Source organism: Trachurus japonicus, chromosome 23, assembly GCF_045865225.1.
Source record: "Trachurus japonicus isolate A0001 chromosome 23, Traja_1.0".
Taxonomy (NCBI): Eukaryota; Metazoa; Chordata; class Actinopteri; order Carangiformes; family Carangidae; genus Trachurus; species Trachurus japonicus.
Genome location: NC_140929.1, coordinates 21,727,007 through 21,751,651, shown reverse-complemented (window position 1 = coordinate 21,751,651; position 24,645 = coordinate 21,727,007). Strand labels below are relative to the sequence as shown.

The 24,645-nt window shown below is 41.8% G+C and overlaps 1 protein-coding gene across 1 annotated transcript in view; it reads left to right on the top strand.

Moving 5' to 3' along the window:
• Positions 1-24,645, top strand: part of tmem178bb (transmembrane protein 178Bb) — a 140,001-nt gene that overhangs the window by 59,522 nt on the left and 55,834 nt on the right. Inside the window, exon 2 of the mRNA XM_085769991.1 lies at positions 17,365-17,478. Within this exon, the coding sequence (XP_085626117.1) occupies positions 17,365-17,478 (114 nt within the window). The remainder of the gene's footprint in view (positions 1-17,364; positions 17,479-24,645) is intronic.

Genomic DNA, 24,645 nt, shown 5'->3' with positions numbered 1-24,645 from the left:
GCGATTGGCTGCCCTTGACAATGCTTTTGGACAGACCGACAGATGACATGGCAATCTGCCGTTCCACCCTGCTTATCCTCCCCCCTGCTGCGCCCAAAAAATGTAGAAAAGAGGGACATATTTTAGTCCCATTCCCCCTCCCTGTATCTGATCTGTTTGTCCTCTGCTGGGTCGCGGACGATGGTGGGCTTCTGTCATTGTCATGGTCGTAATCTATTTTATCTCAGTTTTACTCAGATGCTCTTATAGTTTTACTTTGTACCTTATTCTGTTGTAATTCTTTTTACCCCATCTTTTCTCATCTTATCGCATCTCATCTTTTGTTTCTTTATTTATTTTGCACAAACAAATCATTAAAAATAATATTATTATGATTGGGATGTGTGAAGGAGAAATATATGAAACCCTAAAAGGGCTTATATGGAAACCTTATGAAAATCCAATCTCCTTTTATCATGTATACCCCTCTTTCATTTATTTGATCTAATTAACTGCATCCTGCATTTTAATTTAAATCCTCCTGGTTTCAATTTGTTGTTGGGTTCTCATATGACCTGTGTTGCTGACTGTATTGTTTGGTGGTCCATCTCTTATAGTTTTATGTTATGGTAATGTGAATTGTCTCTTATTGTTGTTTTGTCAAACACTTTTTAAAGGTGCTATATAGATAAAGTTATTATAATTATTATTATTATTAGGAAGGGATGGAAAGAGGAGGGGGGTGGGGGCATCCAATCCATCATAACTGCTTCACCAAAGCCTAAAGAGAGATTTAGGACCCTCTGTTACAGATGGTTGGGTTGGCATTTGTAGTGGGGGAGGGGCTGCCTCCCAAATGGAGAAGCTCCTAGACCTCCAGCTGAGATGAAAATCACTCAACACTGGATCATTCTGAAAAAGAACAGAAAAACAAAATTATCACAAAAAAAGAGATTCAAAGTCATGAGGAAAAAACAGTATCCAAAAGGAGGACACTTCTCTGCAGCTCATCTGTTTCTTGAGTTTGTTCCAGTTCTGCTTAGACCTGAACCTTTAGTACGTGACCTGTCTGGATCCACCTGGCACTTTAAAATGCGACACCTGACCCGGAGCCGAGACTAGGAGCTGTCTTTTTGTTGTTCCACTTTCACTGCCACTCTCACTTTTCAGATTCCACCTGACACAAGCCCGTCAACAGGAGGTGAGAGGAGAGCTTCCCTTCCTCCTTACCACGCTCCCCTCCAAGACAAGTGGTGTGTTCACTTGCACTAGAGACTTTCTCCTTAGGTTGTGTTCAGTAGCAATAACAGTCACTGCTGATTCACCAACGATTGATCGTCATGTAACCTACCAAATTAATTTTAGTTTCTTAAACAGAGGCTGGAGGAGTTTCAGCCTCTTCTTTTCTGGCCCATCACAGCTGGGGTAGAATAAAAGAGGAGCCACATGTATCATAGGTTCCTATTTTTATTCTTCTGCTAATAATCCTCCTTCTGCTCATTTTCATTTGCACTCTGTATGCTTTAACAAACAGAAATAGAATCACTGTAGCCTCCATGGCTGCAGGCTGCTGGTGGTGGTGAAGGTGTTCAGGAGCTTTGTATTGGTGCAGGAAAAGCACCTGCTCTGACAGACTGAGTGTGAAGATGTCCCACTGAGCTCCACAGGAGAAAACACCAGGTTTCCTTCTCTCTAATTGGTTCTACTGAAGAAGTGGGTCTGGCAGGTCTGTGTGAAGCAGAATTAGGCCGGCTCGCTCGGCGCTGATGGAGCCGAGCTCCAAAGCGCAGCACTCGTCTCCACCTCAGCTCATGTCAAGTTAACCATGGATGAGAACCTCAGGATCTCTCCTAGATGACTTTAATGACTCTGTTTTATGAGAAGATTTATTCTAACACATAAGTCTGTGTAGTTAGGAACAGACTCAGCTAGAAAAGTGTTACACACATAATGAGACAGTGACTGCTATACTCATTAGTTGAATATTAAAAAAAAAAAAAACGATTTGGGGCTCCTGCTTTAAAAACTTAGATCCATCTAAAATACATAAAAAACACACTCTCACCCAATTGTACCTTTAATTTGTCCTGGTGTCTCTGATATTTTTGCCTTGAAACCAACACATTTGGACTGTAACAATTTCGCTGCTCAAATCCCTGAAACACAAACTAGATGAACGAGATCAGCTAAATGCTAAATGTCAACATCAGCAAGACAAGACAATAATATGTTCACATGAACAGTATTAAAATGCTGTTGCTATAGCAGGTATAGCTTATCACATTTATACTGTTACTGTTAAAGGGATACTTCACCCAAAATCGATAATTCACCAATTTTCTACTCACCGTCATGCCAAGGAAGGGTTTGGAGAACTTTCCGAGTTATCAAAACGCTTTTGGAGTTCCAGGGGGGGTCCGGCTGGCAATGATTGAATCGTCCAAAACACACACTATGAAACATCCAGATACCTCCATACTGCTCGTCCGTACTGACCCATGTGTCCTGAAGCCGCCACATGAAAAAGTTTCATACAGTAGTGTGTGTTTTGGACAATTCAAAAGTGAGCTCTATCCGCCGCCATTATATGAAAATCCGTTGCCAGCCGGACACCCCCCTGGAACTCCAAAAGCGTTTTGATGACTCCAAAAGTTCTCCAAACCCTTCCCTGGCATGATGGTGAGTAGAAAATTGGTGAATTATCGATTTTGGGTGAAGTATCCCTTTAATATTACCATGCTATTATTCTCTGTCTTATAAATATCTTGCAGCAACTATGAGTTGTGAGGTTTTCCTGCAAAATTTCATCATGATAAGGATTGAAAGACTGTTTTATGGGGTGTCCATGACTGTATCTGGCAACCCTCAACTTCAAACTGCATTAGGCATTGTTGACAAGCAGCAGCCTGGCAGTGGAGCTGGTGATGAGCAGCGGTGAAACTGTCAATTTACATATTTATAGTGTCTCAGAATTTCTTTTAAATTTCACATATTTCTGTATTTTAAAAGGTGAAATAAAAAAGAATCGTAATACAAGTCCAGTTTCAGGCAGAAAATACATATTCTTTATATGAATGAGGAAAGAGAGACAAAGTGCACACATTTTGGCCCCAAAGATAAAACCACAGCTTTATCATTACCTCACCCATAGTGTTAGAATAATGTGTTTTGCCTGAGTATATTTCACTAATGCTCCTGGGTGACACCTCAGTAGGTTGGCAGCACACTTTGAAAAGTGTTAGGTGTGTGACGCGCATCAATTCAACATCTTACCCAGGGTAATTATTCTGTTCACAGCTACATGTATCCACTGTGAAGAGTCACTCACACACACACACCAGTCACGTTTGCTATGATCCAGCAGTAGATGAGCCTCATTGTGTGAAGATATTAAAAGAGTTAAAATAGCAGACAGCTGGTGTTGGTGAATACAGAGCAGTCAGACTGTAGTTTGACCCCCTCCCCTCCTCCTCCTCCTTCTCCTCTCCCCGTCCTCCCTTAAACCTGTTAAAGCCTCCACCCCCATTTGCCCCCCGTGCATCCTCCCAGCTGGAGTGGATGCAGCATCAGGATGACTGTGCTGGCTGCTCTCCATTCTAATCCCATTGGTCTGGGTGTGGGAGCAGGGAGGAGGGACAGAGGGAGAGATGAAGTGGGTCACGCAGAAATGAGGCCATGTAGGGCTTGAACTGTAGCAGGACCTCCCATCTGGCAGAGAGCTGTCCAACCTATCTGCCATGCACACGGACCAAACAGGCCAAAGCAGCTGGCTCAGGTTTCCTCAGGGAATGTGCGGTATTCACTGAAATACTACTTTATGCAAATGTTAGTTGTGTTTTTCTTTTTTTTCCCCTGAATTTCTTCAGTCGGTTTGAGAGAAGGGGAAAATATACAAACATATATTCATTTGAGAAGTCTGTTCCCTGATGTCCATGTGCTGATGAAAGCCAGTGAAATGTGACACTGATGAGCTGTGCAATTAGAAAGCATGGATGTGGCGTTGCTATTCTGAGGAGACTATAAATTAGTTATTGTATAATTAATTCAAAAATCAAGATACAGTATAGATAGATAGATAGATAGATAGATAGATAGATAGATAGATAGATAGATAGAGTCTCAGTACCATTCATCATCATATTCCTGAATATTCTGAAGGGATACGTACATTTCATATAGGCTAGTTTGCATATGAGTGAAAGGAGAACTGACTGCTTTGCATGTCCCTGAGCCTGTTGCCAGGGGTGACATTGGGGTGGAATGTCGGCCCATTATGCACCACACCACCTCCAAAAAAATATTTTCAAGTAAAATCAAAATAATGGACTGAATGTGTCGTTTGTGTGAAAAGCCATCGGGAGTAATTAAGAAAGTTTTACCCGACAGTTTCTCCAGTGAAGTGCCGTGCAAACAGCAAACAGCAAACATCTGGTCCTGAGGATATTCAGCACCGAGACGTTGCTCGGCGAGAGCTGGGAGAGGAATGGGTGCTGAGGGTGCTGAGGGTGCAGCAGCAGCCAGAAGCTCTCGGTGGCTGAGTTATATCGCTGTTGTTATTTCACTGTCGTGTTCCTGTCATACACAATATCCTGTTTTTCAGCCACGCTCTCAGCTACAGCAAGAGCTTCTGAATCTGACACTGCTGCATCGAAGGCAGGAAGTACATTTGTGATGGATGAAATATTAAAGGGTTTCAACGTTCTGACATCATGCTGCTTTAGTAAGGAATTTTATTTTTACTCACCCCCCCCCCCCCCCAAAAAAAAAAAAAAACCTAATGGAAAGTGGCCGCATGGTTTGTTGGTTAGTGCTGTTGGTTATGAGAGGCCGTTTAGGAAATAATTCACATTTGCTCTCACATGTTGCATCATACTCTCTTACAAACACTAGTATAGTCACGCACACATACTATCATACTCTCTCACATACACTACTATAGTCACGCACACTTACTACTATAGTTACACACACACACTTACTATCATACTCTCTCACAAACACTACTATAGTCACACACACTTACTACTATAGTTACACACACTTACTATCATACTCTCTTACATACACTACTATAGTCACACACACTATCATACTCTCTCACAAACACTACTATAGTCACACACACTTACTATCATACTCTCTCACAAACACTACTATAGTCACACACACTTACTACTATAGTCACACACACTTACTATCATACTCTCTCACACATACTATTATACTCTCTTACACACACTACTATACTCTCTTACACACACTATTATACTCTCCTACACACACCATACTCATACACACACACACACACACTATGTGAGAGAGTTTAGTGGTGTGTGTGCATGAGTATACTGGTGTGTGTGAAAGAGTATAGTAGTGTGTGTGAGAGAGTTTGATTGAAACGGAAGTGAGTTTAAATTTCCAGTTTCTGATTGGTTCTTTGCAACACCGCCGGAACTAGGAAGTAAATTCAGTTACGTGTTTTTTGTTGTTTTTTTTACGTTGATCCATTCGATTGTTTTCCACCGTATAAAAATGTAGCCTAATCATATCTACAATATTCACAGAATTGAGGGATGAAGCAGTTATTATCCCCATTATGTTGGAGTGTATTAGTGATCAGACGTGACCGAAACATGGTGTTGTGATTCAGCCGCCTGCTCAGGGCCCATCACCGCCTGACGGCGGGGGACGAGCCCGGCTTGAATCACTGGTCTCGGGAGACAGCTGCCTGCTACCGGAGGCTCCGCTGCGGCGGAGATCCGACGACGCACACGGGGCGGCTGGGTTTTGCTGCTCTCCGCCGTCCTGGTGCACCACAGTTATCAAGACTGAGACCCGCATCAGCCGAAGCAGACGTGCTGTGACACGACACAGTGTTTCCCGAGACCCAGACCTCCGTAGTGGCCAGAGCGCGGCACAGTCCCGAGACCAGCGGAGCAAGCTGGGCGACCGAGTCTCAGCTCTTTCTCCGCCGTCAGTCGGTTACGGCGGGTGGATTGTGCCAATCCAACCCACTCGCCATAGCCAGTTATCTGCTCTGGCCACTACGGAGGTCTGGGTCTCGGGAAACACTGTGTCGTGTCACAGCACGTCTGCTTCGGCTGATGCGGGTCTCAGTCTTGATAACTGTGGTGCACCAGGACGGCGGAGAGCAGCAAAACCCAGCCGCCCCGTGTGCGTCGTCGGATCTCCGCCGCAGCGGAGCCTCCGGTAGCAGGCAGCTGTCTCCCGAGACCAGTGATTCAAGCCGGGCTCGTTCCCCCGCCGTTCAGGCGGTGATGGGCCCTGAGCAGCGGCTGAATCACAACACCATGTTTCGGTCACGTCTGATCACTAATACACTCCAACATAATGGGGATAATAACTGCTTCATCCCTCAATTCTGTGAATATTGTAGATATGATTAGGCTACATTTTTATACGGTGGAAAACAATCGAATGGATCAACGTAAAAAAACAACAAAAAACACGTAACTGAATTTACTTCCTAGTTCCGGCGGTGTTGCAAAGAACCAATCAGAAACTGGAAATTTAAACTCACTTCCGTTTCAATCAAACTCTCTCACACACACTACTATACTCTTTCACACACACCAGTATACTCATGCACACACACCACTAAACTCTCTCACATAGAGTGTGTGTGTGCATGAGTATAGTGTGTGTAAGAGAGTATAATAGTGTGTGTAAGAGAGTATAGTAGTGTGTGTAAGAGAGTATAATAGTATGTGTGAGAGAGTATGATAGTAAGTGTGTGTGACTATAGTAGTGTTTGTGAGAGAGTATGATAGTAAGTGTGTGTGACTATAGTAGTGTATGTAAGAGAGTATGATAGTAAGTGTGTGTAACTATAGTAGTAAGTGTGTGTGACTATAGTAGTAAGTGTGTGTGACTATAGTAGTGTTTGTGAGAGAGTATGATAGTAAGTGTGTGTGACTATAGTATTGTTTGTGAGAGAGTATGATAGTAAGTGTGTGTGACTATAGTAGTGTTTGTGAGAGAGTATGATAGTAAGTGTGTGTGACTATAGTAGTGTTTGTGAGAGAGTATGATAGTAAGTGTGTGTGACTATAGTAGTAAGTGTGTGTGACTATAGTAGTAAGTGTGTGTGACTATAGTAGTGTTTGTGAGAGAGTATGATAGTAAGTGTGTGTGACTATAGTAGTAAGTGTGTGTGACTATAGTAGTGTATGTGAGAGAGTATGATAGTAAGTGTGTGTGGCTATAGTAGTAAGTGTGTGTGACTATAGTAGTGTTTGTGAGAGAGTATGATAGTAAGTGTGTGTGACTATAGTAGTGTTTGTGAGAGAGTATGCTAGTAAGTGTGTGTGTGTGTAACTATAGTAGTAAGTGTGCGTGACTATAGTAGTGTATGTGAGAGAGTATGATAGTATGTGTGCGTGACTATACTAGTGTTTGTAAGAGAGTATGATGCAACATGTGAGAGCAAATGTGAATTATTTCCTAAACGGCCTCTCATAGTTGGTGACCTACTGCTCGCTATAGGTTTGAAATCATTTGAGTTATCACAGCAGCATTGTGGGAAATCACATTGTTTGCTCTAAAAGTAATCCTATAACCATAAAAAGCTTAGAATCCATTTTTCCCAAATCCAAGTCCTATTTAGGTGGAATATTTACAAATGTCTGGAGAAGAAGCCAAGTCCAAACCCTGCATTAAATGGAATTGCAATAAACATAAATCTCTGGTACATTGCAGCATTTTAAGACTTCAATCATGGTGAATGTGCAGGTCACAACTTGTCCACCAGAGCGTTTTGGAGTTGTTGGATTGTGTATTTGATGAGTTTGATGAGGGAAACCAAGAAATCCCATGAGCCTCCGTAGCGTAGCTCTGAGCAGCTCGCAGCTCTGCTCTGCCGTTCTAAAAATAGCTTGCACCGACAATTAGAGGTAACAAACCTACTCCTAAAACTATAGGGGTTATGGCAATGGGCCAATTTGCCAAAAAAGTTGAACTATCCCTTTAACATAAACTGCTATGTCTAAAGTGGCCTCCAGGTTTCGGCATTAATTAAAACTCTACTATCATCGGCATACAACCAACTCTGGTCTGTAATTGACCAGTTTTTGCAGTTTTGGGGAGTAGTTGTATTAAAACCATAATATTATCCAACCCAAAAAAACAATTTAGGTTGTTTAGTGTAATGATAATTTGATTCTAAATAAGTACTTCCCTATCATTAAGTAACACTACTCTCACATGTCCATCCATCCCTAACTCCACCTGGTATGTCTTTATTCTACTCCACTGCACTCTTCCCTTCGCTCCAAGCAACAAAACGTTACAATAACCTGCTGCGCAACCCGTGGGCTCGATGGTCTCAGTGAATAAAGACACTGAATCAAGAAAATAACCATTATGCAAATATCCAAACAGTGCAGATGCAGCGTGTATGTATATAAACTGACACCCGCAGCTCCACTGTGCAATCACTTCCAGTCACAATCACTAAGAGAAAGGAAATGGTGTCTGGCTCACAGAGATGTTTGCAGAAGGCTGAAGGGCAATTTGGATAAAATGAGTTAGAAATCCATTTGGGAGGGCGGGAGCAATATGCCCGGTCTCCGGGCTGCGAGGAGCGTTTCTCGTTGAAGTGTGTAGGCCTAATGTTGTGTAATGCAATATATCCCGCAGTGCAAAAAAGATTCCAGAGGTTTGGGATTAGGCTTCTTCGGGCATTATCGTTGGCAGAAACAAGCAGAAAGAGACGTTAATGTGGCGCTCTCCGGTGAGGAAATCAAATGGTGGAAGTGCGTGGCAGCTTCAGGCCGATGGGGAGCGATGATGCAGGATACTGCATCAATCACACAGGCCTGGAAGCAGATTACTTCCTTACTGTGTTTGAAACTTGTCGATATGCTAAATTTAGGACATGCAAAACTCAATTTCAACTTTTAAAGTGCAGTTATTGAAAGGCTTGTGAAGTTTATATTGAGGTAGAGTTTGTTCATCCAGCCAAACCCTCCTCCTGCATATACCACATCACCTAAACTCCCATCATAGCTACTGTACTATGGACCATAGAGGTCGGCTAACAATACAATGTAACCATGAGTTATAATCAGGCTGTGACTGAGTCACATGGCTGCTGCCGTCCTTCGCCTTAAAAAAAAACTGTTGACTCATGCTAATTCACATCTTTAGCAACCGGGATAAAATGATTGTGTTTTACATAATCGGTCCTCCATGGGTAAATATTTGCAAATGGTCAAGACGAGGCTGCTGATTTCAGCGTTTGACACATTTTTGGGTTCTTTTTTAAGGAACCATGTGTGGAGCCTTATCCCCTTTTATAAATATTTGAATAGGAAGACTGGATTACCTGAGGCATGAATACATTTGAAGTAATGGACTCTAAAAGTAGAGCCAACAGGTTCACAGGATGTTCTTTTGTCCTCATTCTACAGCCTGCGTCACGTTTGCGTACACTGTAAAACTAAGAGAATTGGAATTATCTCTTTATTTATTAGGTCAACAAATATTATATGTTGACACAAGGATTTTTTAAACATTTTTTTTGCTCCTCCTTCTTTGCTTTTCGATACTCACACACCCTGTCACTGTAAAAGTTCCACACGGCTGACATTGTTTTGTTTTGGTGACTGGCACAGTGGACAAGGTGGGTGCTATAGTGTTTCTCAGCCGCAGACACCTGAGTATTAACCACAGGGGATCGTTTTGAAGGTGATTGCTGACTAGAAGCATCAATTTCAATCAACCAATCACGCATATCTAATGATAATTGGCCAATAATGATTGGCAGATGATGAATCAGGGCTTTCCTAGTTGTTGTGGTAAATTACCTGTGGAGGAACGCCTTCATAAAACATGTTCATACTCGGCATATGGCTGAGGTTTTTAAAGCCTGATGAATATGTAAAACACATTTAATTGGTATTAAAGGGGACATATTATGGAAATATCACTTTTTGAAGGCTCTTTAACATAGATTTGGGTGTTTGTCTTGCCTTTCGGTCCCCAAAATCTGAGAATTTACCAAAAAATCTGTAATTTGCAGGCTCCCTAAGTTGAAATGTGGCTGTTCCCTCAGTTGTCTGGCAATGATGTAACTAGTTTTCGAAATTGCATAATACCACCCCTACCTGTACCAGTAGAAGGGGCGGGGCAAGCAGTGGTTCATTTGCATTTAAAGGGACAGGCTCTGAAACCAGCCGTTCTGAACAGGGCTGTTTTGAGAGGATGAAAAGAGCTGTGATCCTTGGGGGATTTTGACCAAAGCATGTCACAGACATGTCTTTAAGACACATGGGAACTATTTTAATTTGTGGAAAAGGGGCAAAATATGTCTCCTTTAAGGGACCAAGAGAACATCCATCACACCTGTGCACCACCTTGACCACTGCTGCTCAGATTCTGTTGTTTCTCCTCCAGTAGCTCAACGTCTTGTTCAATTTGCTCACAGTTGTAAACAGTGGTTATCTGAGTGACTGGAGTCTTTCTGTCAGCTCCATCCACAGAGCTGCTGCCTCTCTGGTGTTTGATTTGAACAATAACCGAGGTTCCTGACCTGTAACCGCATGATTTTATGCGGTGCACTGCTTCCACATGATTGGCTGATTGGGTAGCTGCATGAATGAGCAGGTGCACAGGTGTTCCCAAAGTGCTTGGTAAATGTATATGACAAAGAGTAAAAGATGGATAGAGGACACGGTACAAACATGTTAGGTAAAGGTGAGTGGGTTGCATGAGTTTGGAAGAAAGCATTATTTGTAATTACCTCCTGCATTGAATGAGGAGGCTGTTGCCCTCTGAGCTGCTGAGGGGCTTTTAATGTGAAACATCTGAGCAGGAAGTCTTGGTATAGCAAATTAATGTTGTAGATCACCCTGAACTTATCAAGACAGTTCAACACGGAGGAGGCGTTACAGCAAGGCAAAATTAAAACTTGTACTTTGTAAACTATGTGTTCTAGTTCTGGTTTTCTGCAGAGTTTAACACCTGGACACAAACTGAGGATTTATAGGAAAAGAGGTCTCAGACTCATGTATTGACCACTGGGAGGCTGAGAATGTGCCGTGAGCAGCTGCAGCTCTGTCAGAGACACAACAGAAGAGGAGCAACTCTTGTGATCTGTCACTGTGCATCATGTGAACCCTTTTGTGTAGTGTAATGCAATCTGAATGGTGAGGAATGGAAGGAAACTGCCAGAAACAATGAAAAACTACCAGTTACACAGGGTTTGATACAATGAAAACTACTGACTGGAACCAAAGGACTTCATTGTTAGGAGTTGGATTTTGATCTGTTCCATGTTATACAGCTGTATGGATAATTGATCTACAAATTGAACCCATTGGTACTGAGATCAGATGTGTCCTCCCGGTCCTTCTTAGATAATCTTTTGTTGGACAAGCCTCTAACACATCATCTCCTTGACATAACACACACAGACGCGTCTTTGATATCACCCAGTGCTCTCTGTGAGTGGGTGGGAAGAGGGAGGGCTGGTTATTGGATTGGATTTTTTAAATTAAAGTTATGTGCAAGTGGGTACATGATTACTGGAGATACTTGGCTAATTTCCACAGTGTCACACCAGGGTATAGTGTTGTTATACAGGTGTTTGCATATGGACGTGTGATATCCTGACTCCAGTTGATCTGGAGTAGATACCTTGGAGATGTGTTGCTATAAATTCCCAGACAAGACAGACAGATAGGCAGAATGCCCTTGTGTGTGAGAGGAGGTCTCCAGCCTACTTTCAAGCTCTGAACGCTTACTCATCCATTCCTACTGTTACGGCAGCAAAAATATACATGTGAAGGTGACTTCCCATCACATTGCAAAAATGGTTCTGACTCAGAACAACTTGTGCATAAAAAGCAGTTTTTTGTTGATAATGTTGTTACTGTAACTCTGGCGCCCGCTGACATCCTGCATCCTGGGAAACCGACCGCATCATCAGGAGCACAGGTCAGCCCGGAGAACTTGTCAGGTCATTGCATTCAAAGGTTAAAAAAAAGAAAAGAAAAGTGCGATACCTGCTGACAAACACGTGTCAAGTGTGGAAATTAAACTACATTTTGTATTGGGAGGTCTTGTCTGTTGAGTGTCTTTGGTTCCCTTGCATGAAGGGGAAGTACATTTTATTTTGAAGTATGAAATGTTCAACACCACTTCTTCCATCTCACATTATTGTAAGGCAAGGCATGGCAAATTTATTTGTATAGCACAATTCATACACATACACATTACAGAGGTATGGAAATACATTAAAGGAGACATATTATGACATATTATTATAGTTTCCAGGTGTCTTAAAGACATATCTGTGACATGCTTTGGTCAAAATACCCCAAGGTTCAAACATCACAGCTCTTTTCATCCGCTCAAAACAACCTCTGGAGCCTGAAAATTACAGAATTTTTGGCAGTTGTCACAATTTGGCAGCTGGAAGGCAAAACAAACACTGTAATATACTGTATGTAAAGAGCCTTCAAAAAGTGCAATTTCCATAATATGTCCCCTTTAAAATCAAAAACAAAAGAATACATTAAAAAGGAAAAGAAAGAAATAACAGCAATTAGAATGATAAAAATCATTAAAATATTAAAATCAAAACCGAAAAATACATTTAAAAGAAAAAGAAAGAAATAAGATGGTAAAAGACAGCAATTAGAATGATAGAGGAAATTGTCATTGACATGACAGTCCTCAAAAATCTCCAGACCTAATGGACTCTGACCACTCGTCAGACCTTCGTTCCCAGGATCCCGCTCTGAAAATCCAAGTGCCTCTTCATTAAAACCTCCAGTCCAGCACATAATAGGACATGTGCTCCGGGTACTGATTACCTCAATGCAAATGTTTACGCGAACAAGCACCAATTAAAGCCGCCTCTTGATTGTCAGCCTTGTATTTTGTGTCCACGCTGCAGCAGGGGAAAAAGCTTTTAAAACCCTACAATTTCAGTGTGTGTAAATTGTACTGTCCCCTCTAGTGGCATCTTTAATGCACAAATCTGTATGTGAGCGGTGCACAGACAGCATTGAGGTGCATTCAAATGAGTTGCTTGGATAATAGAAGCCCATTAAGATACTGCCCTGACAAGCCTCTTTGCTGGGGTCTTTGGTTTTATTGGCCTATTTGAAATCCCTCCAGGTCTGAGAGGCTTCCTCAAACAATCGTGAAAAATCTATATCAGCCTCACGACTCCGCTGCACAAGACGGATCATTGCTAGAAAGCTTTGTGTCCGTGCTGTAACATCAACAGAAATCTGTGTTCCGAAGCCGGGTACGATGGCAGCGATAAGATCCACTTCAAACACAGCTCCGAGGTAACAGGAGATGTCTTGTGGGAGCCTTAAGCAAAGCCTTCACTGAGTCCATGAATTACACAGGAACATCACTGATTAATCAGCGTTGCATTAGGATACCAGACACTAGGGATGAGTAGGTAAGGTTAGAACACTCAGTGGATTTTACTGCTGTATATACTGTAGGACCAGAGTTTTGGTTTGGATGAAACCCAGCAGAAGTACAGGAAGCATCCATCCATCAGATAGACTGCTTACTGTGCTTAGCCCTGCAGAGTTGAGAGGAGGCAGGAGCCAGTCCCAGCTAACAGAGGGCAAGGACAGGGTACAGGGTAGACCCTGGACAGGTCGTCAGTCTATCACAGGGCCAACATACTGGAAAGAGAGATAAACAAATTCACCCCTATGGGCATTTTAGAGTCTCCAGTCAGCCTGATGTGTTTGGACTGTGGGAGGAACCTGGAGAGAACCCACACAGGGAGCAAAGAAACCAATGGAGATTAGAAACTTTAAGAATTTTCATATTATCCATCAGCCGTAGCCATGGTGATTTCACTAGAAGTGATACTTTGAACCCCACTGTGTGGACTATAATGGCTACCACTTAACTGAATGAAGCAGTGCATATTCTAATGTTGGGGTCTGGTTGATTATAATCTTAAATGCATTTTAGCTTTTAGCAGTGCAGTGAAAAATATAGTTCAATCTACTGTAAGCCTTAATCTTTTAGGGACATCCTATTGTACACAGAATTTTGAAATTTGTGTACTATGCCTGAATATTTTTCATTTTATGCAAATTCCATGAGCAGAGTATAACTCACTAACATCATTACTCCCTGTTTCATTTACAACATGAAAATGTTCTTTATGCAGCATCAGCAATAATAATCTAAAATCTATCATACCTTCATTGGTTCTCAACTTTTTTACACCAAGGACCCTAAACTGACACAATTAGACCATGGACCCCCATTGGACAAAATTTTGAAACAAACACCAGAAATACAGAAATATTTGTTTTGAGACTGAATAACGTTACTTTTTTTAGTCAATGTAGGTTCAAATTACTGCCAGTGGCATGAACTTTTGGAAAAAATTCAAGAAATCTCTGGATTAAAAAAAATATATACTTCTGGGAAATAAATGTGGTAAAATTTTGCAAAAAAGTTGGTGACCCCATTGAACCCTCTCAAGGACCCCTGGGGGTCCCTGGACGCCACTTTGAGAACCACTGCTTTAGAAAACCTTCTGCACAATAAGTGGTTGACAAACAGACTGACCTACTCCCATGCAGAGCTAAATAAGTCAAGTGTAGTAGTATTTTCACATGTAGCAGGCTGTCATCATATGCTCTCTGTGTGTAAAGCCTCCGGGATTACAGAGACTAATGTATGGAGACTAAGACATAATTATTTACAATCTGCCATCTGTTAATATTTGCTTCTCTCCTGTTTTTTTGGGGGCAAAACCTAAGACAGATAACATAAAATACGCTTAACCCGTGTATCCTCTACTTTTGAAAACGCTGTCGAAAGAGTTAAGCTTTTGTAAAATTACGATATGCAAGTACCATACTGTACATCCCTTCCCCCTCATTGCTCCATTTGGCTCCGCCCACCCCAAGCCAATGCAAGCCTGTGGTAGAAGAGTGGTAGAAAAGCATTAAGTATTGATTGACAACCATCAGCTTTTATCCCAGACTCGAGCCTTCTCCTATTGCTGCTCAATGAGTCTGTGCGAGAATATTTGAACTAAAATATAAGAAAAAAAAGTTACATAGTGTGGCTTTAAGTGTTCGGAATAATAAACCGTATCATTAGTTGTATTAGTGGTTTCATCTAATACATTCGCTCAATCTTGTGTGAGCTGCTGGGTGCTGACTGCACCACTGCTAAGGAGATAGTCATGAATGGGTAATTATCATTGTCAGCAGTTGTGGCCTCCTGGGTTTGCTTGTTTATGCCAAGCGTGCGCTGCTGCTTGTGTTGCTGCCGTTGTTGCGCGAGTGTGTTTGCATGGCCGCGGGACAGAGGAGAGGCAGTGGAGTGTTATCCCGGTTGTCTCTGTTTGTGCAGTTCAAATCTACCAGGACTCCAGCAATAATGCAGTTTTCAGTGGGCCACGAAGCCTTGCCAGAAATAATTAGAGCAGACATGTGGTGTAATGTAATGGTGTTGAGAGGAAGCAGCGCGCTTTTCTCCACCAGCCAGGAAATTACAGTCATTGTATGAGTATATAGTAATAACAGCCACCATCCTCACACTGTGTTAATACAGGGCCCAGGGCTGGCTCTCTACCAGGTTATCTAGATGGAAAGGGTCAACAGGAAGGAACGAGACAGGTTATATATATATATTATATTATATATACACAGTTACTGTATCGTTACATGTGTGGCTGACTGTGATAACGTGGAGGCAGGAAGTGCTGCAGAATGGAAAAGAAGCAGAAACATCCAAAAATAACAAGAAGCAAGTTCAATATCCTTTATTTGTCACATGTGTAGTCATAGTGTACACTTATAGCAAGCAGATAAAGGGATAGTTCAACCTTTTGGCAAATTGGCCCATTGCCATAATCCCTATAGTCATAGCAGTAGGTTTGTTACCTTTAATTGTCGGTGCAAGCTATTTTTAGAACGGCGGAGCAGAGCCGTGAGCTGCTCAGAGCTACGCTACGGAGGCTCATGGGATTTCTTGGTTTCTTATCAAACTCATCAAATACACAATCCAACAACTCCAAAACGCTCTGGTGGACAAGGTGTGACCTACACATTCACCACACTGTGAGATAATAAGGGAACAGAGTTGTTTTCGAGGTAAATTCATGCAAAACCGCTGATGCGTGTCCCCGTCGGGGGCAGTTTTTTGGCAAGTCTCTGCATTTGCCTAAAAAACACATTCACTCGTACACATTCTCATGCACATGCACACATACTCATACCAGCTTTGCAAAGTGCTTAATCAATTGTGCCTAAAGTGCAAGATGCATAGTGTAAAAGAGGTGTGCATGGCAGGTTTTGATTTAGGAGCATGACAGCCTCGTGTATGGATAAACGCAAAGGTGAGCAAATATATGAAATAACCTGTCAGCACTCAATCCCAAGGCCGACGACACCAGGCTTGGTTTCCTAATCACTTCCACCATGTCAATGGTCTGACTGACCCATGTATATTCAGTAATACTCACAGCTCAGATGTCCATCTTTATTTTGATGTCAGCTACACACCTGATTAAGTTTTCTGACTACATCTTGTATCCATTGTGACAAAAACTGTCCAATGACAAACACCTGCAGTTCCCAAAACCTCCTACTGTATGAGGTACAGCAAATGTTTTTTTTTTGCTATTGTGACACCAGTTGTGTCAAGTCAGAAACTTTACTTTGGTTCTACACCATGGGATTTTCAAAATAAAATACAGAGAGGAAGTCTGTTTCCCCTTCCACCTCACATGAAATCTTTGTCTTTTCTCCATCTCAAGTATTATAATCTTTTCTTACTTTTAAGTGTTTTCTGATCTGCCAGCACAGTTCCATTAAATTCACCTGCTTAGTTAACATGATAACTCATTACATAGTTGTCTCAGCTTGATTGTACAACCATTGTTTTTAAAAATATCGATATTCTTGCAACTCAGCCACCTCCGTTAATTCAGCTGTCTGTCTGCCTGTCAGCAGGACTCAGGTCTAACGTTATGAGTGAAGTCCCATAGACGTGAGCGGGGCAGGGGACTGTTGGAAACATTTATAATTACACAATGAGCGTCTCCCATGACTGATTAGTTAATAGCTATAGAAGAACGCATCACTTCCCTGACAGCCATTGTAGCAGAGCTGCAGATAATAGAAATATATGTTGGAAGCGTTCCTCCGCCGCCGACACAATGGGGTCTAATACGTCGGCAGATTGCCATTGTTTTCGGGGCCCGCGTGACTGATTTTTGCTTGTGTGGGTATTTATTAATGACTGCAGACGTACAATCATCATCCTCTGTGGCAAAGTCTCAATGTTCTGATCTTATGTAAACGACCTATGACTCAGTATGTTGTGTTTTTTTTTTATTTCTCCCCTCCTCTGCAGGTTCCATTGCGAGGTGCTCCTACATCAAATATCACTACTCCTCAGCTACGATACCCAAAAATCTCTCATACAACATCACCAAGACAATAAGGCAGGACGAGTGGCACTCCCTCCGTAAGTCTGCTGCTCTTTCTCTCTCTCCCTCTTTTCTTTCTCCTCTGACAGCGCACCATTTCATTGTTATGTGTAAATGCTTTAGGCTGTGGAAATTTTCTTTCCTCTGAGACGTGCTGCTCATATTATAATAGGCGTGTTTTTTTTAAAGAACAAAAAGATAAATAGAAATACACCACATTAGCCATTAGAGAGTCATTTGGCTGCTTTGCTCCGTCTTTATGTTTAATTGACTTTGCTTGCTTGAGCTTCCAGTGGAAGCCGTTAATTTGGCAAAGAGCAGCTGCAGTAAAGAACTGACTGTGATTAAACCTGCGGGCTAATGTTCATTTTCACAGGTGGGGCTGGTGTAGTGTGTCATTTACTGTACAGTGAGCTGAGCTTCTCCTGAGGAGCTTCAGAGTGGGCTTTGATTTTTTATTATCTTTAATTGTTTCAGGAGTAAGACCAACAACAGTTCAAGTCTGATGCAATTATTTCATTCTGATCAGTTGTGAAATTGTGTCACGGTTCCAACCGACCTTCCATGTGGTGACTTAAAGGGATAGTTCACCCAAAATTGAAATTTCACTCATTATCTACTCACCCTCATGTCGACTAAGGGCTGGGAGAAGTTTCAGAGTTATCCGTGGCTTCTCTGAGTTACAGGGGGTCTCGGCGTAGCAGTGCATGTCCATATAACGGTTGCAAATGGATACCAACTGTCTTCGTAACAAAAAGACACACCATAAAACATCCAAATGCTGCTCGTATGTAATGTCTGTCTTGTATTGAAGCCCCAAAATGCGAAATTGTCCCGAAAAAAATTAAATAAGTCTATATTTCAAGCTTGTTTGTAGAGGAAGCTCTTCTTCCCGGTTCGTCAAATTTGGACGAACCAGGGTCTGTCCTCTTCCCAGTTCGTCCAAATTTGACAAACCGGGAAGAGGAGCTTCCACTACAAAACAAGCTTGAAATATAGACTTATTAAATTTTTTTCGGGACAATTTCGCATCTCAATACAAGATGGACATTACATATGAGCAGCATGGAGGTATTTGGATGTTCTTTGGTGTGTCTTTTTGTTACGAAGACAGTTGGTATCCATTTGCAACCGTTATATGGACATGCACTGCTACGCCGAGACCCCCTGTAACTCAGAGAAGCCACGGAGGACTCTGAAACTTCTCCCAGACCTTAGTCGACATAAGGGTGAGTAGATAATGAGTGAAATTTCAATTTTGGGTGAACTATCCCTTTAATCGCTTCAAAAGTTTCCTTTGTGTAAAATGACTGACAGAAAAGCACTATTGCGAATATTGACTTCTGTGACATTTTCCGTGAGAATTCCCCAGAGAGTGAATTCTGCCTGTCTGATTCTATAAATCCAGGTGTGACCCCACCTGACTTTCCCTTTCAAGCCATTATCAGGTTACCACATCAGTCTGGTGGTATAGCTACACCTGTTAATCCAGTGGAGGCTGGCGCTGATCCCAGATCACACTGAGCTCACACTTTGTGAGAGGTGTGGTACATCCCAGACAGATCCAACCACCCTGTCTGCTGTCACCTGTCAGTTTTGTACATAAGCACATATTAGTCTATCTTTGGATCTAATTTTAAGTATTGACCACCCTCATAACTTTTTAATTTGAAAAGTACAATTTAAGTACTCAAACATTAGATAAATGACACCACAGTCATAGTTGAAGTCACTTTTTTGGCATGCATTGATATGTTTTTAAATTTCAATATGTAGCTGCGTGTGTCAGTGCTTTAAGTGTCCTAATTTTCATTTACTTGAAAACTATAATTTTGTTTCAGAAAGTTAGTTTGACTTAATAGCTCATATTTTTATGATTTGTATACTTTTTTTTTTCTTCATTTCTTTTTACATAAAATAAGAAAAACACGAAGGAAGGTGTACTGAGCTCATTTGTGGTTTCCAAGGGATGAACTGCTTTGATTTTAATGACTCAGCTTCTTCAGGGCTTAATGTGTGTGGTTTTGCAGGTCTCATAGAAACAACATTTCCAGGATTGTGCAACTACTTAATCCACTATTCCACCTCTTATTTGCACTGGTGGCACCATGTGGTCAGTCTATCAGTCTGTCCATCCATCTAATCCCCTGTTCCACTGTTTGTTCAGCAGCAAACGTCTGTATGTCATCAGATCATAGTCATTTAATGTAGATTTTAGACTTCTAGCACTTTAGGTCAAGGATACAATATCTGACACAGAAACTTGGAAAGTTCATTTCTATAAACCCGCTGTACATTCACAGGCCCCATAAGGTGAATGCTATTTACAAATGTCAAATCTGAATATCGGGGTTCTCGGTGGTCGAGTTGTTAGAGAGCACATTATGTTGGCCTGAAGCGCTGATCGCTGGTTCGACTCCTAAGTGATATGACCTTTTTTTTTAAAGCTTTTTATTCGTTTTCTCTTAGTAACATGATGAGGGGAGGATTTAACTGAGATGAGGGATAATTCAACATTTTGGGAAATTGGTCTCGTAACGTTCTGTTATTATCTCATAGCGTGGTGAATGTGCAGGTCACAACTTGTCCACCAGAGCGTTTTGGAGTTGTTGGATTGTGTATTTGATGAGTTTGATGAGAAAAAACCAAGAAATCCCATGAGCCTCCGTAGCGTAGCTCTGAGCAGCTCGTAGCTCTGCTCCACCGTTCTAAAAATAGCTTGCACCGACAATTTAAGGTTACGAACCTACTCCTCTATAAACTATAGGGATTATGGCAATGGGCCAATTTGCCAAAAATGTTGAACTATCCTTTTAAGCGCATGTCATTCCCCCAGTCAATCTCCCCTTTCCTGTCTCTTTACATGGTCCTATCAAATAAAGGCAAAAATGGCCTGAAAGTAGGCTATTTTACAAAAAAAGAATATTAGCATGAAAGTCATTATGGTGCCTATTTAATCAATGTATTCATGATTTTTTTTTCTCATAGCACCTCCCTAAACCCCAATGCAAACTGTCTAATGTAATAAAATAAATAACCAGGTTAATGTTGGTTCAGTCCAACACTGGTTCGTGGGGTTAATAAGAGCTCAAGTCTCTGCCTTCAGTGTTGATCCAGTTTGAGCCTCACTGCCTGTGTTTGAGTTTTACTCCACTAAGTCCCGGGCCCGAGGTGGAGCGCTCCCTCTCCACGCTGCGGCTCCTCTGTTAGATTACATCAGTGTGGGTGCGAGCGCTGTCAGAGGAATCTAGGGGGAGTCTATCTACTTTTAGGATACCTGCCATTCACGAGCCGCTCCTCTGGGCTCGTTGAGGCTCTCCAGTCGCCTGGCCAATGAGCCGAGTGGAAACACACTCTGACCCCAAACTGTCACTGTCTCGGTCTGACTAGTCGTCGGCTGTCAGGTGACAGGCTTGGGAAAAGCTCCTCTCAGCTCTAAACCACAGAGGACTGCTGCTGTCTGCTTCCCTCTGTCTTCTCCCTGCTGCACAATCCGTCCGTCCAACAAAGCGGAGGAGGAAAAAGTTTCTGTTTGAAGGCTATTCTGTAGCATATCAGGGCCACAGATGATAGGATGCTTTTTTCAGAACAGAGCATGGACATAGAGAAAAACTCAGAACAGAACCCCCCCCGGTTGTATTCAAAATATAACATTTGCAAATGAGCTCAGCCCTTATACAGAAATCAATGGTCCCTAAAGCAATCCTCCCAGAATGAGAGCAGTTCAGTTTGTTATATTATGTAAAACAAGAATGTGGGAGTATCCTCCCATAGCTGACTGCAGGTCAGGTGATGTCCAGCTGTAAATTCCCAGGAATAAAATCAAGATATGCTGGGCAGGAATGGAGATAAAGAAAAATACTCCTTAACCACAGTGAAGGACACTTCAGCTCCAACTGGAACAGTCAGTCAGTCAGTCAACTAAAAAAAGAGGGTTAAAATGAGAGCACACATACTGTATGATGGTATATTGTCAAATTCTATATAAGGTTGCGAAAACAGGGAGTGAAATTCTCCACTCCACTCAGAACATAATGGAAGAAGACGTTTATCGTAATCATGTAAACATGAACCAGAAAGAAGACGGCAATTTGTGCTGAGGCTGCACGCACAGCATCAAGATTACACTAGATTACACTGCTCTCCAGCTTTATATATAGGGAAACTAGACACAGGCAATCAAGATGCAATACATTCGGAGAATAAAACGCTGTATTCTTGGGAAGTTGAAAGAATTTCTATCATCTTCTTTCCAGTTTCAAGTTGAAAGTTTTACTGACTGGAAAATCAGATGAATATTCAAGTGTGTGTGTGTGTGTGTGTGTGTGTGTGTGTGTGTGTGTGTGTTGTGCATGTGTTTTAGTAGATGAATCTATCTGTTTGACAGTTTATGGTGCTGAGTATATTCAGCTCCAGACAAATGAACAGTTCCCATCAGGACATCATTGACCCTAAATCATCCCCTGTGGATAAGGCTTTTTACATCCAGCCCCGGACAAATGACATCACATTTATTGAACTCAATAAGGGAGAGAGCCGATGCCGGTGCTCTGTATGCAAATGCTCTAAAAAAAACCCCAAACATTTGGCTCAGTCGCTGCTGCTTTCTACTTCAGCGCTGGGCTCATATGCATGGTAAAGGATGTGTTTCTTCTCTCTCGGTGAAAGCCGGAGGGAGGAAAAAAAAGAAAAAAAACAACACTACGGCTAGTCAGAGATGTTTAATGTCCTTATTACCGTGCCCGTCCACTCGCCATCGCAGTGGGAGATAACTCCGCCCCTCTAACTGATGGCTTGTCGCAGTGGGGATGAAAACTAGAAAACAGAAATGGCAAAAGAGTGAGTAAGCAAAGCTGTGCTGAGCCGAGTGAGCGTCTCTCGCTGCAAAACCAGCAGCAGCAGCAGCAGCGGCTCTGACCCACTAATAACAAATTACATGCAGGCCTTGAACTAGTGGAAGTGGGGGGGGGGGTCTTAGGGGACAGTCGTCTTCTAATGAGTCCACAGTCTGACTGCTGATGCTGTACACACTGTAGCATGTGCACGGTCTTTTCTGCTAACAATCCCACAGTTTTTGATGAGTGTGAATTACTGCTTTCTGCACCTCCTGGTGATGATGATTCATAAGTTTCTGGAATCACAGAGTAGTAAATAAATGATGTGTTGTGTTGTGAAATAGCCTCGGGACAGGCCAGCTGAACTCGCTCTGGAAAGATACCACAGTCATTTTCTATGATTACGTTATTTCTGCCCATGCGATGAGTAATCAGACAAGACGGAGGACTGCCATCCAGAGGCTGTTATCAAGATAATGTATTGTTTACTGAGATCTTAGTTGGACCAGTCTGTGCTTTGACATTTTATGTTACAGTTTTTTATTTTTCAACTCTAAAAAAAAATGACTTTACTATAAGAAATGGAACAACGAAAAGGGAAAGTCTGAGCAGCTGTTGGAGTAACACGTTCTGTTGAAGCAGTGGGAAGCCAACACTTTGACTTGACTTTTGCGATTGACAAGTATCCCAGCATGCCTTTCACATCAAGTGGCGGCGATGACAGAAACCTTCAACTGATCATTTTCACTCGACATTGTTCCTCTGTCACCACCGCTTTGGAGGTTTTAGAGGTGAAGAAAAGAAGATTCCTGTTATGTGGCTGATTTATCAGAGGAGTAATTTGTTTTTTCAGACGTGGAGGAAGAATCAACGTCTATGGTCACTGCTAAGAATAATGTGTCTGATGATAAATCCAGGGGTTCATGTATTCATCTCACTGTCCCTCAGTCCCCATAGATGCCCGTGTTAAAATGCAGACCTTTACAGCAGAAATAAACATGTTTATAGCCTGATACAAAACAGTTTAGGCTTTGAGTGACAGGTGGCTGACCATTTGCTTGCAACAAACTGGCATGAACTATCTGGGCCCCACACACACACACACACCCCAACTCTTTGGCCATTTTGAACTAGTGAATTAGATGTAGAGTGTGCACAGAACTAGAGTGTGCACAGAACTAATCGAATAGAAATCCAAAATAGGCAAAGTTGGCTCACTGTAAATCAAAGATCCACTTTTGTTTTATTTAGTTACATATTTAAAATTTGATTAAAATGTTAGAAATTAAATACTACTTCTAGGTTATTTCTCAGTTTGCTTAACAAGTTATGTGGCAGGAAGATGATTCTTGCTAAAGTCTGATACAGAAAACAGTTGGTCCTGTTCCTGTCAAATATTTGGACAACCATAAATGAAATGAGTTATACGTAGATAGGTTCTCTTGTGTATCAAACAAGTTGTTCTTTGTTGTTCTTTACATGTTTCAACAGATTCTTCCATCTTCTTCAGAAGTGAAACATGTAGAGGTGAAAAGAACAACCTCTTCTTGTCTAGCTATTGAAAATTGGCAGACATATTGAACTCCATCGAACTATTTTAAATACTCTTATTTCCTCAAAAGTAAAGTATGTAAAGGGGTAGGAAGGATAACTTTATGATTTAAGGTGGTCAATTACGTAGCGTGTCGTATTGGAAAGTATTTCTGCATAAAAATGAATGTCTTCTGGAACTTACAGATGTTTCTTATGGAAATGTGACTCTGTGGTGTACATGATTGCACTGTATGTGATGTGGAGCCCAGGAAGAATAGCCAATGCCTTGTTGGTGGTAATGGGGATTGGGGATTGAGAGAAAGAAAGAATCAAACAAACGAATGAAAGACAGAAAGAAAGAAAATTGGGTGTACATGTAAATTCAGGTGCTGCTGATTGTACTGTATGTGATGTGGAGCCCAGGAAGAATAGCCAATACCTTGTTGGTGGTAATGGGGATTGGGGAAAGAAAGAAAGAAAGAAAGAAAGAAAGAAAGAAAGAAAGAAAGAAAGAAAGAAAGAAAGAAAGAAAGAAAGAAAGAAAGAAAGAAAGAAAGAAAGAAAGAAAGAAAGAAAGAAAGAAAGAGGGTGTAAAGGTAAAGTCAGGTGCTGCCAAGATGGCTACAGAGGAGCAGCCTACTCTGAGCTCTGTAACTGTTCCTCATATGAGTGATGTCTCTTTTTACCATCTGTGGCACTAGCTAGTTACAACGCCAGTGCAGCTATAGTATATATCCAACAGACTGAACGTTTTTCCGTCCTCCCATCTATCACTCTGCCCACAGAGATGTTGGGGTCTTCATCAGCGGAGCTCCTTTGTCCTGGTGCTGTTAATGA